Source organism: Fusarium tjaetaba (genome assembly GCF_013396195.1).
Source record: "Fusarium tjaetaba strain NRRL 66243 chromosome Unknown NRRL66243_c0000281, whole genome shotgun sequence".
In the NCBI taxonomy this organism is placed as follows: Eukaryota; Fungi; Ascomycota; class Sordariomycetes; order Hypocreales; family Nectriaceae; genus Fusarium; species Fusarium tjaetaba.
Window position 1 is genome coordinate 316,486 of NW_023501477.1, and position 16,260 is coordinate 332,745.

At 47.2% G+C, this 16,260-nt stretch overlaps 3 protein-coding genes across 3 annotated transcripts; 1 reads left to right on the forward strand and 2 right to left on the reverse strand.

Annotated features, from left to right (window-relative positions):
* Positions 1-167: 167 nt before the first annotated feature.
* On the forward strand, positions 168-2,014 carry FTJAE_11504 (uncharacterized protein; the record flags this gene model as incomplete). Its single annotated transcript, XM_037344454.1, has 3 exons — positions 168-290; positions 342-827; positions 878-2,014. The coding sequence occupies 3 exons, from the start codon at positions 168-170 to the stop codon at positions 2,012-2,014; spliced, it is 1,746 nt and encodes a 581-aa protein (XP_037201574.1).
* A 139-nt stretch (positions 2,015-2,153) lies between these two features.
* On the reverse strand, positions 2,154-8,159 carry FTJAE_11505 (5-carboxyvanillate decarboxylase; the record flags this gene model as incomplete). The annotated part of the gene is made up of 9 exons (XM_037344455.1): positions 2,154-2,969; positions 3,081-3,514; positions 3,581-4,007; positions 4,057-4,708; positions 4,756-4,869; positions 4,919-5,118; positions 5,734-6,473; positions 6,519-6,833; positions 7,199-8,159. The coding sequence occupies 9 exons, from the start codon at positions 8,157-8,159 to the stop codon at positions 2,154-2,156; spliced, it is 4,659 nt and encodes a 1,552-aa protein (XP_037201575.1).
* Positions 8,160-8,817: 658 nt separating this feature from the next.
* On the reverse strand, positions 8,818-15,777 carry FTJAE_11506 (ankyrin repeat; the record flags this gene model as incomplete). The annotated part of the gene is made up of 8 exons (XM_037344456.1): positions 8,818-8,978; positions 9,043-9,519; positions 9,572-14,428; positions 14,537-14,693; positions 14,746-14,970; positions 15,029-15,091; positions 15,146-15,659; positions 15,728-15,777. The coding sequence occupies 8 exons, from the start codon at positions 15,775-15,777 to the stop codon at positions 8,818-8,820; spliced, it is 6,504 nt and encodes a 2,167-aa protein (XP_037201576.1).
* Positions 15,778-16,260: the final 483 nt, after the last annotated feature.

The following is a 16,260-nucleotide window of genomic DNA, read 5'->3' on the forward strand; positions in this document are numbered from 1 at the left end:
GGAGAAAGATAAGATGCAAATTTGAAACTGGAACTGCATCTCCTTGTATCCCATGTGCTGCCCGTGGGTCCCGTTGTCTAGATCAGCGAGATGTGACTCCTGTGAATGAGAGCAAGATTGATACCGAAAGTGTGAGCTTGCGAGACAGAGTCGCTGTTCTCGAAACGATGGTCAGAAACCACGCTATAACGCAAGGACCAGCCCTTAGTCATGAAGAGGCTGATCCTGAAGACGAGCCAGTCGAGGCAGATGAAAGGGCGCCCTTTGTGTCCATGCTCAGCAAAGCCGAGGTATGTTGGAGGGTAATGGTCGTTTAGGCTGGTTTACTGATTGTTTGCAAGGGCTCGACGGAAAGTCACCCTCAAGTAACCCGTTCTATTCAGGGAATCCCATATCGCAAAAGTCCGCCATTCTCCGCGCAAAGCTCGAGTGAAGCATGCTCAAAACTTCGCTCGGCTCTACCAGAATATGATGTCTTGATATCTACACTGTCTAAGAATGGGGCATGGTGGAGCAGTTTCCGTCACAAGGTTGAGGCCATTTGCCAGGGATCTTACGAAGACCTGGCCGCGTTTGCTGCGCGTGCCTACACAAGCAGTGATCCTGCCATACTTGGCATGCTTGTTGTTGCATATGCTCGTAGCACGGGGCATCACCATCATCTATATGGGGTCGTTGACAGATTAGCCATCCCCAATTCTGCGGAATCTTACTCTGCGGAGGCAATGGAACTTCTTCTGTTGTTGGCCAAAGCCTACAGTGATATTGGACAACCTCGGCAGTCTTGGATGATGTATAGGAAAGGTCTTGCTATTTCCGAAGTCATGGTAATTCTATCCTATATGTACAAGTCTGCATAGCGCTAACAACGTCACAGGGACTGTATAGACGGGAGGTGGTTTCTCCTCGCCTCAAGAGTATCTGGTGGGCTTTTTACCACGGAGATCGCTTTTCGAGTCTCCTTCTTGGCCTTCCATATGGATTCAACGACGCTCATCTGGGTCCAACCATCGAACCATATAATGCACCTATATACCCAGAGCAGCGCTTCGTTCTGCGGTGTGCTTCCCTTGCAGGAAAGATCATTGACAGGAATATGATGCCTGGGAAGCCATCTTCTGCAAGTTCAATGCTTCTCGACGAACAAATGGATAATATTGCCTCTTCTATGCCCTTGAGCTGGTGGGATCTACCCGAGTCACTTCCAAACTCCCACGCCGAGACAGATGAGCTGAGAAACCTTTTGCTATTGCACTTTTACTTCTTTCATGTCAGAATCAACCTCCATCTGCCATTCATCCTCGGGACAGAGTCGACATCTCCTCGAGGCTCTCACAGACTGGCATGTTTGGAAGCTTCTCGACAACTTCTCAAACGCTTTACCCTTTTACGTACCAAAATCCAGGGTTTTAGTATCTTTGACTGTAAAACAAGCGACTTTGTCGGATTCATGGCTTGTGTATCTCTAATCCTATGTCTGTCTCAACCAAGGTCAGACGAGATCACCGTTCCGGTTCCAGACGAGGATCAGAAGCTGATTAGTCAAGTCAAAGGCATATTCGAAAGAGAAGAGAAGGCGGGATGTATGATTTCCTGCCAATGTCGAAGGATGCTTGACATATTATCGGGTATTACCATTGATAGTAACGGAAGCTCATCTGGCAAACTACCAAGTAGGATTGCAATCCCCCACTTCGGCTACATCCGGCGGGATGTAGTACAAAAAGCCGGATTTCAAGCCACAGCAGGAGTCTCCATGGGATGCTCGAATGAGGATATCCTGACAGCGGCTCCAACCGTCTCACGCGATGGTCAGGGTGCGCTTGGAACTGGGTATGGAAGTAGCAGTTGGCCAGATACAATGGATACTGGAATGTGTTGGGAGTTTGGTGGACTTGAGCATTTTCAGATTGATGATGATCTTTCGTCGTGGCTTGATACTGCGATGCTGGATGTGAATCTAGAATGGGACATACCGTCAGATAGATTCTTTCCTAGCAACCCGCTTTTGTAGTAATATGCTTTAGAAATATTGAGTTTAAGAACGCACAGGACTTATATTTACGATATCCTCCAGTCTATAGGATTATTGTAAATACATATGGTGGTTATGTCAATCAAAACCGTAGTCGCCATTATAGATAACCCACAATCTATTCTTTGCTGAATCCAATCAGTTGAACACCCACCACCACAAAATCATCACGAGTGACACCACGTCCCATCTCGTCAACGAAGAACTTTAGCCCCGCGGCGCGGTTCTTCTTCTGCGCTTGCAAAGGCAACCTAACCGGCTTCTCACCTACACAAGATCCCCAAGCCGGACTCTCCCTCCCATCCTTTGCAATGAACTGCAGCCCTGACAGTGTCAGCTGCTCATCGATCCACAGCTGAAGAAACTTGAGATGCGACCCCTGGACATCCCACTCATCTTCGGTGTAGTGAGGCTTCTCCTCTAGTTCTGGTTGCTCGCGTTGTACGTCTGCGCACCAGCACCAGTAGTGCCCACCGTGGTTTCTGTTATCCTTTGGTGCAGTGAACTTGGTTGGGCCGATGGATTTCGTGGTCTGGTCGTCGGCGTATCTGAAGGTGATTGCTACCAGAGGGATTTGGTTATTGTCTGAACTATGGCAGAACGCCACTTTGATCGATGCGATGGGCCTGCTGCAGTCGAACCATGAAACAACAGCGTCTTCGCTCGGCACCTTGTGAACAACGTTGGAAGGCGGTAGTCGAAACTCCCGATAGCCATAGATATTGCCAACTGCCAACACTCCTTGCGGCGGGGCATCTGGGGTCCAGAAGTGTTGCTCATGCGCATCCATGGCACGTAACGGTGTCTTATCAACAAGACGATCGAACTTGCGAGAAAACCCACCAATAAAGATAAAGTCAGTACCGAGAGTATGCCTGTTTCCCCAGTGGCAATAAATGCCCATGAGAACATCACGGCGATGGCCTGGGGCTTGCTTTGGAAAGACAATTTCTGTTCTCGGATCCGGCTTTCCAACGATGAAGTGGCGGCCTCTGTTGGTCAGGAATTGTATTCAAGTTGGGTAGAAGGTTATTCTCGAGTTGACATAGAGAATCCTCTCTCCACCAGCACTGTCGATGGGGAAGGACTGCATCGCGTTTGTATGGCCGATGGTGCGAGATTCTCCATTGCTGAAACAGACTTCGAACCCTCGGAACTGAGCATCAACCCCAACGGCGGTGATCTTGCTCAAGTCGTCCTTCGTAGTACCAAAGATGAGTGATTCCATGATGCGGTCGCCTCTGGTAATATCGGAGTTTATCATACCATGGCGCGCAGGTAGAACCTGGAGTTCTCTCGGGGGCAGGTCATTCTTCCACAAGTGAACCGAAGCCTCTGGATCATTGAACGGAACTGGATTGCCAGACTCATCCAAATACTCTCGAGGCTTCAGCCGGGAGAGGCACTCCTGGAGGGCCTTCTTGAAAGGTTGGAAGAGCAGGCAGAGCTTGCTTATAGGCTCCCCGACAACCCAACCAGCTTGGAACCCAACGATAAAGTTATTAGCGTCCGGGAAGAACAAGCGCTAATCGCCTTTGGCTTGACCGACTTGGACTGGATCGCCCTTGGAGAAGATGAACTGTAGGCCAACGACCTTGCCCACGACGGCGTTGAGACTAGCATTGTCAAGGCTGTTGAGATCGCTAATTCCATCAAGTTCATCTTGGCTTGTGATGATCAGCTCAGTGATCCAATCATCTTTCCCGATAGGCACTTTGTCGCTCGTGGCAAAGATATTCTTTGATCCAACCGTTCTCATCTTCCCCTCGGCATTGGTAGAACAACCAATGCCGGCGAACTCGCCATCCGCTGTCCAAAAGACCTCGATGACATGCTCAGCGCTGGTCATGTCAAGAAAGGTCTCTGTAAGACTGGCTTTCGACCAAACGAGGTTTTTGTTGTAAGGGTACTTCAGGATGTCCTGCTTTTTCAAGAACCACTGTTCTGTTGGCCAGTTCTTCTTCTCTTGCTTCTCTTCTGGCCCAGTATTCGTTTAGAATCTGGGAGCAGATGCCCCAGACTCTGGAACGGTTTCGGAGACCACCAGTGGTGAAAGGCTGACGTTGATCTTGGCCTTGGCTGATTGACCTTAGAGCTTTGTATACCTTGAACCAGTCGATCTGAGGGTCCTCGGTGTCTCTCTTTCCGGGGAAAAAGTCAACGATCCATGGCATCTCAGAGATGACTCTGTTCTTCCAAAAGGCGTTCGAGGTTGTCTCCTTCACTGCATTCCGTGAAGCGAGACGGATCGAGCAGAGGCTCTCAAAGTCCAGACACTGTAGCACGCTGGACATGAGTTCGCCCGGGAGTGATTCGAGCGCATCCTTGCTCGCTCCATCGCCTTGAGCATATGTACTTCCAGACACAGCGGGCTCTTCAAGCTGTGATTCTGCCAGGATCCTCTTGAAGAAGTCCTTGACGCGCGGGATCTTGGTCGGAGACGCGAGAACATACTCGGTCCCGTCGATCTCCTCCCACGTCTGACCCTGGCACGCCTTTGCATCTCCGTAATCAAAATCGAGACCCAAAGCATCCGGGGCAGCGCAATGTGGTCTGGAAGTCTCGTAAATGACATCAGGCTCGATGTCATGCGGCGCTGCGACTTTCTTTAGGATCTCATAGCAGTGCATGTGGAATGGGATCAAGACATCATGATGCTCAGCCCAATCATAACTTACAATCAAATCAGCATTGAGCGTACATCTTGATGTAGTACATACACTCGAACTTCGCCGTGCATGTGACGGTCGTACAGAGGATTGTTCTGTGATTGTGACCTGAGAATATACCAATTGTAGTGGCTATAGTCGCCAGGTCCAGTGAAGGTGACAGGACTACGACCAGGTTAGAATGACTTACTCAGCTGCAATGGCTGGCTCTTACCGTGGCGGTGAAGCTCGCTTGTTGGGTCGACCCAGGATATTGACTTCTTCCAGCCATTCTAGACTGTTGTCAGACACCTTGCTCTCATCGTAAGATTCAATGTCGATATCATGTGCGGGTACGCCGCAGATAGCGCAGTAAGTGTCGGTGTCGGACATTTCTGCTGAACTGATGATGATGAGATCAAGGGGAGATGCAAACTGAGGTACATATAAATAACCATTTTGTTGATGCTGAGGCACACATAGTGTACCCATCCCTTGCGTTAGTGTATGATAGTGTCCTATGAACCTCTCACTCAAATGCGCATACTTGTTGATACCGGCTTAACATTTTAGCACCTACCCCAACTATTGCCCCACTTACTGTGGTATAGTATTTGCCTTTTTATGCAGTCTTCAGGGGCTTCGGGGGCTTTAAATGACAATCATTAACTAATTAGGGTTATATTTTACTATTTTATACTACTCCTGTTTGAAAACATGCTTATTTTAAATAAAAGGGGGAAATTAAAGACTACACCTCTATATACTGAGGTTGGGTGATTAGGTCAGAGGTACAAGAACATAATGTCACGCTGTGTATTTTGAGAGAAACTGTATCTGCTTGGGTTATCTCCAGTCTTAAGTCTCTATTCAAGTCATCGAATGGGAGTTATCAATGTTGATTAACTCAGCTCGCCGGTCGCCCAAGCCCCTCGACTTTCTTATCCACCCAAATAGGATATTTATTCAGGCTCTCATACCATTGTACCACACTACCAATCTGCAGTTCTACGTCAACCAGAGTCTTCCACAAAGTGCTGTCGTACTTACCAGAAATGCCCATGAACCTATGAATGTCGAGAGCGTGAGTGCGTACTCAACACCCGGATGCGTAATGCCAAAGCCCAGCGCACCACAGAGAGTAAAGCCAATAGCACCAATCAAGTTCCATAGTCCGATATGCCATCCTAGAACCCCCGGCGCTGGCATGTACCACCGAGGCTGCACTTCGACCATGAACAGGAGACTTGAGACGATGAAGCCTGTTCCTCCAATTACTTGAGGGAGCCAGTACACGCCGTTTTCAGCTGGTGTAGAGAGACCGTTGAGTATAGGCGGCAAGGCCGTAAAGCCTGATATCCAGAAAACGGTGGCGCCGAATGTTTGTGACGAACAGGCCAAGAAGCCAATGTCGAAGAAATAATGCGTTCGGAGTTCATACCACGTCGGCCACCAAGACCACATGCGGTCTTTCCCTGATGAATCTGCTACGTTGTTCCCCAAGGATCTAGAGCTTTGCTTTACAAGGGTCCCCTTCTGCGCATGTGCATGCTTGCAGTTATGCGCGTGAGTGAGATGAAGCATTCCGTCTACACTCTCCTCAACCGCCCAACCAAAGCAATCCGATCGATTCTCATTGACGGCTTCAAGCATGAGTAGGAATGAGCCAAACTCAAAGACCGTAGCGCCGATGAAAGCTGTCAATCCACCGGCCCAATCAGATACCTTGGTTGAAGGGTAGAGAACAGGGAGGAATGAGTAATAGCCATTAATGACCCAAATAATCGACCCTTCCAGTCATTAGCTACTGTTTTGAGTGATGAGGTGGTGAGTACCTATTGTGAAGACGACTGCGACGTCGTACGAGACATCCCAAACAGGGTATCTGACAAACATCTTCAAGATACCGCGGAGAGTCTGATGATACGAATTCGATGGCCTTGGTCCTTTCGTTGCTTCATGCTTGTGAGGATCAACACTGATGGCTAGCGCATGTCGTCCTTTTCTGTTATCGCGACTCCTCCAGACATACGCGACCCCGGGGCTCTCAGCACTCGGTCGCGATTCCTTTCCAGCGTCAGACTCAGCATTGGGTGTCTTCTTGTCGGCGATTAGATATCGCTTCGTTGGATTGAGCGCTTTGACAGGGCCTGTTGTGCGTTCAGCGTGATAATGCCGACCGTGGAAATGGTCGTGAGCTCTTGGCATTGTTGCGGTTGACGCGGAATAAACAAGGAATGGGCGCTGTGTCGTTTTTAAAGTTGGCGATTGATTGGATGACGTGGATGTTGTATCAAATTGGATTAGCGCTGAGGTAGTCTCAAATGGCACAGCGCGACGCTATACGAACATCGGTGACAGTGGCTGATTGCTAAGGACTAGCAAGGCATTAATGATGCTATGTCAGCATTCTAAATCTCGGTAAACATCATTGATTTAGTTACCAGATAGTATTGGCAAGCTATAACTCAGATCTTTTTTCCACACAACCACGAAGCTATGCGACTTTCTGAACCTTGATGAAACAATAACCTCCTAGCGTTGCCAGAAGCAAAAGCCTCAATCTCATCCTCATCAAGAATCTCTTCATTTCGGATCGTCTCTAAATACTCTTTTCCAAGCTTATTATCGCTGAAGGGATAATCAACACTGAACATGACTTGACTCAGAGGCATGTTTCCCAACAGACAACGCAATGAATGCACGTCAAACATGCCCGAAGTAGTAATCCAGATGTTATTATGCATCACCTCGACAAACCCACGCTTCATGCCGAAGAATGCAGTGGCCTTGTTGATACGGTCAAACATATACGGTATGAGCTCGCCCGAATGACCAATGATAATTTTGAGGTTCGGATGCCGGTCAAAAGTGTTACTGGCCATGAGACGGAGAATCGTGTTCGCAGTACTGGCATGCCATCCGAAAGCAAAAGCGCCGAGGGCAGTCGCTGAGTTGCTGTCCGACTGCAAATTGCCGCCTGAGTACAAAGCCTCCTTTAATTTTTGGCTCGGCCACGCGGGATGTATATAGATCGGCACATCGAGCTCCACAGCCTTTGCCCAGAGTATATCATACTCGCGACCGTCGTAAAAGTTGCCGTTGGAGTGGTTGTCGATCAGCGCACCGACGAAACCATGCTGCTTGATACATCTTTCAAGCTCATTAGTTGCTGCCACGGGATCATCCATCGAGAGACACGCAAAGCCAGCGAAGCGACACTTGTTCGATTGGATAGCTGTAGCGAGCTCATCATTTAAAGCTATTATTGTCGCAGCTGTGAGGAAGTTTGTTGGAGTGTGAGAGAGGACTTGAATGGCTACATTGTTCTCATCCATGCTCCTTATTCGCTCATTATCGATGTCGACGAGCTTGTTGATGATACCAGTAGGGAATCCATGGATCGGGTCGTCTTTAGCTAATTCTGACGAGTGTGCTGCCCGAGAGAGAAAGTGCTCCTCCAGTGTAATACTCATTGAAGCGATAGATCACCTAAACGTGTCGAAATAGAGCGCAAAGGGCAGGAGTTTACAACTGTTAGAACTTTGAAAGACAAGACGAGACCTAGTGGCATATGGCTCATATACTTATACACTGTTCGGAGATCTCGGATTAAACGTTTATCGCCATACGATATGGTGACGAGGTGATGCGGTCGACCTCGGTGCCGATTCGGCAAAACAGACAGTAGTGACATAACACTCCTACTCGAGACTGACTTACATGGATCTAATGCAGCGCATTCGAGTTAATGTATACGGCAGCTTGCGGGATCCCGGGCTGCCGTCAGCCTCGTTTCGGGACGTCCCAGTTTCGGCTTGAGCCATTCTGATGTGATACTCTTCTCAGTTATTAACAACACAAAGTCCATTTAACCTATGTTGTAAATACGACGTATTCACTATCTGTCCCAGCGAAGCGAGACTTGTTCGCTCGGACTGCTGCAGCAAGCTTATCGTTATAAGCAATTATTGCCTCAGCTGTAAGAAAGGTTGTTAGAGTATGAGACAGGACTTGGATCGCTACGTTTTTCTCATCCATATTCTTGATACTAATGATGCCAGAAACCTAATTCAATATATATTTTACGACTACAATAGTCTTTACCCTTCATTCAAGCCACAACTAGTAGGATCAGCCCCTTCGGCTGCCAGTAAGAGTTCGAACAGGCTTTGGCATTGGCCTTTGCCATGTGAATTCTGCCTCCTCGAAGATGACTTGGACCTTGCACGGTAAACCTTCATGACTAAAGACAGGGTATAGCTTCCTGAAAATCACATCGTCGCCATAGGAACCTATCGAACACGCAAGCAAGTTAGCTGAAGCAGCCTAGATGGCATAGAAGTCGTCTTAACATACCAACGATGCGGCCGTTGAGAGTAAAGAAGTACTCCTCTTTCGAATAGTCTATCCCACAGCCCACTGTGTCGCCTATACTGAATTTGATATTCTCAGGGCTGTTTTCTTCGTCGCTGACGGGAGGACATTCCAGGGGCCCACCGATGACCCCATCCTCGCCGCAGTAGCCCACTGTCCAAGCCCGTGAGCCCACACGAGCTTTTGCTAGGTCTGTGAATTCTCCGCAGAAACCGATCTCAATGTTGAACGACGACTCGTCTTCAGAATCATCCTTACTGTTTCCGGACTCAGAGTGCTCTTCACCACTACTGGATTCCACAGAATTCTGGTCATTGTTCGGTTCCGGATCAGCTGGTAATATCTTAACTTCGAAGTATCGTAAGTGATCGCTATGCGGACTGGTAGGCCTTGGAAGGAATGGGAAGTTAGCTCGTAAGGTAATGGGGGCGTCCCATCCCTCTTCGCGGTCCCTTCTTTCTGCAACATTTGTCAGTTTCTGTGTCTTATCGTCCCAAGTAACAATACTCACCCAAAAGGTCAACAACAAGCCCATCATCGTGAATGCTAAGTCGCTTTTGCAAGTCTACATTATCGCCACCCCATTCTGAGGGCGATATCATTCTCTGTGGCCTCTTGCAGGTTGTCAGTGGCGGCGGCGCCTCCGCTACCGGCGTGATTCTCCCGCCGCTCTGATGCACAAAATGGTCAATGGACCAACCATCTTGATCAGACTCGGTAACAATCTCTTGCCTCAAGAACTTGAGCTTCTCCCACATGGCTGGCTCATCCAGCTCAGTTGCGATGCGTAGCTCTTTGAACCCTATGCCCAAGGCCTTGACGTCATCGATATCCGATGGGATGTAATCAATGCAGAGTCCAATGAACTCCGATTTGAAAGTTCGTCGTGATATCATACCCAACTCTAGGGCCGATCTGCCATCGGCATTACAGTGCACTATAGGGTTCGTTCCAGCTTCCACAAGACGCTCAGCTATTTCTTCTTCTTCCCCTCGCTTGCCTCGGTTATGGAGACATGTCTTCAGAGCATTCATGCCGGTTTCTGGAGGCTCTACGGTCTCCAGGAGCAAATCATTCTTCTTGATCAAGGCTTCGACAATATCCGGGTACTCCGAGTCCGTCAGGTCCTGGTTATCGCGCAACATTTGGCAATGCAAGGTGATGGCTCTCCAATATGCAGGCTTCAGCTCATCCAGTGGCCACTTGTGGCTACCCTCAGACACTTCCCCTCTATCCAACAGCAATTGCAACTTGTCAAGGCGGCCAGAGTTGACAGCCAACACCAGGTCGGACGCTTGTACAGTTTTCTCTTTAGGCATCAGTATTTTGACCATCTCAAGATCACATCGAGAGCCTTCTAACGCAATTTGGAAGCCTGTCTGGCCATCTCCCGTGGTCAGGGTTGGGTCTCCTTTGGCTTTCAACAGAAATTCAACAACGAGAAGTTCACCCCATAGAATAGCGAGGTGCAAAGGAGTATATCCGTCTCCTTTAGGCAGATTCGGATCGGCTCCATTGTTGACGAGTAATTTGGTAGCCTCCAAATCATCAGCACTAACATGGAGTGGAGACCAGGCGTCGTCATCGAAAGCTGTGATACCAAGGTCCGGACCGTCCGGTTTATGGTCGAGAAGGATCTTGAGGGCATCAGAATTTGCATTGTACGCAGCAAAATAGACAGGTGTTCGTGATTCTTGATCCGTGGCGTTGATATTTGCATTTGACTTTAAGAGTTCCTCAACCACCTCCGCCTGATCTTCCTTGGCTGCAGTATGGAGAGAGGTTTGGCCACGGTCGTTGCGGATGTCAACATCGGCCCCCTTTGAAATGAGGAGTCTGACATTCTCCACGCGTCCATTCTCAGCTGCGGCATGTAGGGCACTCTCATCCGACCACTTGAGATTGACATCTACCTCTCTGTCCAGGATTAGCTGAAGGATTTCCGCCGATGGACCTGCCGCGGCGCTGTGGAATAACTGGGCGTCCAATGCTTTGGACATATCTAGATCCAGAAGGTGATGGAAAATGGGGTAGTCTGCACATTCAACTGCCCAAGATAGTTCCCTGTGCCAGTCGTGGCCATCCTCGCCGTGGCTACAGAGCTTTTTGACCATCTCAAGATTTCCATTATGGATAGCATAGTACAATGCTGTTCGTCCCTTGTCATCTTCAGCCTCAATCTCAGCCTCCTTTCTTAACAAAAGTTCCACCGAATCTAGGCAAGTGTAGCGAGTGGCCAGATGTAGCGGAGTTTGGCTGAGATTATCCTTCACATTAGGATCGGCGCCATTGTCAAGCAAAGTTTGAACTGACTTCGGATGCTTGACTGCCAAATGAAGAGGCGTCTGTCGGGTTCTTGACAGGCCATCAATACTTGAGCCTTTTTCCAATAGAAGATCGATGACTTCAGGCTTTCCATGGATTGCAGCAAAATGCAACGGCGTCTTTCTATCCACATCCGCCGCCTTTACATCAGCTCGGTGTTGGAGAAGCAACTTGCAAACGCTTAACGTTCCGTTTTCAGCGGCATGATGGAGAGGTGTTTTGCGTTGCTTGTCATCCGATACTAACGCTGAAGCTTTAGAGTTCAATAGGACCCGTACAATCTCTGTGTGCCCGTTTGCAGCGGCTTCGGACAGCGGAAATTGGTTGTTGTCGATAAAGTTGGGACTTATGTGATACTGACCTCGCAGCAAGTATTGGACCACGACCAGTGACCCCGCGCGAGAGGCTTTGATTAAACATTTACCCTTGTTAATATCAGATGTCTTGGACAAGAGCAACTTGACAGTGTCCAGGTGGCCGTGGATCGCGGCGAGTTCGGCGGCTGAAGCCAGTTGATCGTCCGTCAGGACTTCATCGTGGCGCAGTAATTCTGCAACAATATCTCTAAAGCCCCCCTGCGCAGCGTAGTGTAGCGGTGTCATATTCTTTCTATCCACATCTCTTATGGCCTCCTCGTAAAGGTTGACGATATCGGATGTTGCTTCAGAGTTTCCTACTCTTGTCGATATATGCAAGGGTGTACAATCGTCGTTGTCTCTTATACGCACTGAATCATGGGTCATAAGGCTTTGACCAATACTAGGACAAGTTAGAATTGCGTAGTGCAATGCTGTTTTGCCGGTGGAATCCTGGCTACACGCAAATGCGCCACCCTCGAGTAAAGTTTTCGCTGCATCCACATGACCCTTTCTGACAGCGATAATCAAGGGAGTTTGTAGACTGCTGTCCACGCTATCCATCTTACCGGCAATCTCGGTGATTCTGTACTCGTCTTCGGATGCGTCCTTTCCGAGTAATAAACTGATGACACTCGAACTTCCTCCACTTGCAGCCATGTGTAGTGGTGTCGTTCCATCTTTTGCCTTACAGGGACCGGTCATCGACTTCAAAAGCATCCCGGACACCTTCAATGCACCGCTAAAAGCTGATTGATGGAGTAGATGATATGGGATGGCTTCGAATTCCAGCGCTCTGAGAAAAGCCCTTGTTGCGTCGACGTCGTCATTCGCGATAGCGTAGGCAAGGCAATCAGCAGATATTCTGCCGCGAAAGTCAATTGTTCTTTCTAGGCTTCCTCGCCGTGTTCTCAGAGAGACAGCCTTTTCAGCTGATGGATCTTCTCCAAAGAGCTCGGATATCATCGGACCAAGGCCAATGCAGCAGGACATGCCAATGGCAAAATCATGACGGCTTATCCGCTCACTTCCCTCAGCCCCGGACTCCTCATCTTCGCCCTTCATATCAGGCGGATCGGCTGCCGAGATTGGAATCCTTCCCTCCTCAACTTTCTGAAGTAGACTCGGAGGTTGACCATGGCAAAAGACGTAATACTCGAACCACTTCTGCGCTTCAGGTGACAACAGAAATGAAGCCACCTCGTCTTTGAGATCTTTTTCGGGACTCGCAACTTGCAAAAAGTGCTCATGCCAGAATCGGCAAGCGTAGTCAAAAAATTCGAACCCATTCTCACGAAAATCGCCACTTACGCTTTCTTTGATAAGGGTTGATCTGGACGGGGACTTCGGTTGAAAGTACTTCCCATTTTCTGTTCCGGTATTGAACTCTTTCAGGACTATTTTGAGGTATCCCAAGCAAAGCTGCGTAAGTTCAAGGTGGCCATTCAGATCAAGGTCCTGCTTCGGAGTTGCGTTCAAGATGCCCCTTACGAACGAGTTGGCAATGAATGCTTGGCGATCTTCAATGGCAACTACGAGACCCATATGTCGCCTTAGATCCTGTGCTATATCCATCGAGACACTGTCTTTGATGTCACGGAATGTTCTGTCCTCAGGCTTGACAGCAGCAGCGACCGCTAGTTCCTCTAGTCGAAGTGTTCTCATGGATCTCATGGTCCAAGAAACCGCTGATAAAACCCAGGCTCTAACATCTGGATGTTTGCTTCCGAGGGCTAAGACCTGGGGCTTGTAAAGTTCCTCTTCAGTCCGGGCACTCTCTCCAATGCGACTTTGGATGACATGGGGAGTTGTTAAAGAGAATCGCTCGAACAGCGATGTCAGATAGGTCCCAGTCGCTGACAAAGAACCTTGAAAGGCATCAGCGGCCCTTGTGATCTGCTCAGTCAATTCAGTTGTACAGTGACGGTTCAGCATAGCTGAGCCGTAGCTCCGATCCAAAAGAAAATCCAATTTTGCGTGTATAAACTTCCTACGATAGGTCGCATAATCCTTGTCTAAGTCAAGTTGCATTTCCTTAGGAAAGAACAAGGTCTTGACACTGTTCCGGCTGCTGGTAATGAATGTAAACCTCGTTCTGCAGGATTCGAAAATTTTTGGCAGTTCATGTGAAAACCACAAATGAATTCTGCTTGGCCAATCTTCGTAATCATATATGACAACGAGGAATAGGCTGTTCTCAGCGTAGCGCACAAGCGATGTGAGCACAACGCGTAGACTTTCTTCTGTCCAAGCATCGCGCAGGAGTATATCCGCAAATATGCTTTCGACTCGATGGAACCAGCTGGGTCGTTGAGAGATGATCTGATGGATGAAGGTGTTGAGCAAGCTGTAAAGGCTTGGAGTATTATCCGAATAGGGAAGGCAACTATCGAGAGTGATTGTTGATGTCTTCTGGCTGATGTCCTGGATAATCAGCTTCAGAAGCGCCGACTTTCCGAGACCATCCTTCCCAATCACCTGAATGGATTTCGTGTCAAAGACCTCATCTGACGTAATTCCATTCAGAAGGGAACCATAAATAGACTTAAGCGCGATGGACTCTTCGAAACTGTCAAGTATTCGAGGCTCATGCAAAATCCAAGGAGAATTCGATAATGTACGCAAAGCCTCAAAGTATGTGTTTTTTACTTGATTGTAGCTTGATTGTCTGAGGTGCGAGTAAGCATCTAATGTTTCATTAGCATCGCTAGGTTCGATAAATCATGAGCCCTCAACATGCAACTAGATAGCAGCAGATAGTTCAATCAGAACACACAAACGATAGTCACACATACCGCAATTCGACGCTTGTGTCGGGGTAAAGTGCCGCCTCAGCATCTCCAAGTCATCAATTGTGTCCAAATCATAGTTGATAATACTCTGGTATGATGCTTCTGACCGGGATACAACTTTCTCAAAATCATTATGGAATTTTCCCAGGTCACCTATCATCTGTTGCTCATGGTAAGCATTACGACGCGGCTGGTTCTTCGGTGATATATACCGGTATAGTGGAGTTCTCGCCAAGACCTTCAACGAAATTGACGATCGAGTATTTGGAAGCGAATTTGTGGAAATTGTGAGACAGGTGAGAGACTGAGTTGACAAGAGTGGAAAGAATATGTGACAACCTGACAGTGAATTCCATGTCATGAGCCTCGATCATGTCCAATAGAATACTCTCCCACCCTCTCTTCTCGACAGAACGGTGAGCGGTTGAAAAGAAGACCTTCAACGATGTCAGATAGAGCTCATTAGATGGGGCGGTTCGATCGTCGTGCACTCACGAGCTTAGAGATATCATAACCGCTTTTGTAGTAAATGGGATTCGTGTTTGCTAAAATAATCGCCTGTGCTACTGTTAAGATTGCGAAGACAGGTTCATTCAGGTTTCCTTCACTTACCTGTTTGATCACGAAACCTCCAAACCCATACCCTGCAAGAATAATCTCATTCCGTTGCCCGCATTCATTCTCGTAGGCGTTTTTTTGGAGAGCATCGAGAAGAGTAATCGCTTCTTCATTAATTGTTCTCGGAACAAACACCTCTGAGACTTCGATAGAGCTTGTTGCTGTTCTGCCGACTGGTGCAGGTTTGGGCAACTCAGAAGGAACAACTGTATTGGGTCCAACAATCCCTTCATGGTTTTCTGGATGCGTCTCTGATTCACATACAATGGAGCTTCCGGCATTAGTGACTTTACGAGGGTGGCCTTCTGGGACCGTGTCTTCTTTTGCATTGGCTCTAAGTGCTTGTGGCATGGATGAAGAAGCTGAGGCTACCTCTGCCCTGGTGAAAACCGGGTGGAAGATGACTCGAGCCTTTGGACTGACGTGCTTGAGTACTTCAAATACACTGATTGGCGGCCCATCAATGTTTGACGTCTCAAAGGTGGTCACTGGGGCCACTGCGTAGATCCTTGAAAAAGACAATACTATTAGCGAGCTATTACAGCGGAATCGTAAAAATAGAAGAGGCATCCATACGTTAAATTCCACGGCAGTTCAGTGTCTTCCTGCGTAGGTATCTCCGCCATAGTTGTGAATATAGAGGTAATTGATTGCGCGATGTCTAGTATGTAGTGCTGTGCTGTGTAGAGTTAAGTCTTGAAGTAGAGCTAATATAAAGCTATTAGGTACTTATTTACTTTTTACTTTATTAAGGTTAAGAGACTTTATTTAAGATATAAGATTATAGATATATTTTAAGAAATAATAAAAGTAAAGTATTATTAAATAGAAAGCTTTCTATAATTAAAATTTATATAAATTACTTATAAATTAAATAAATTAAATATTATTAAATATTATTAAAAATAATTATTAAAATAATTTAATAAAAACTATTTAAAATTAAACAATTTAAAATTTAAAATTAAAATTTAAATATTTATTAAATTTATTAAATTTATTATAAAATAATAAATAAATAAATATTATATAAAAATAAATATAAAAATCTTTTAAAAAAGAATTTTAATTTAAAGAAATAATTTTAATTATTATAAGTAATATAATAT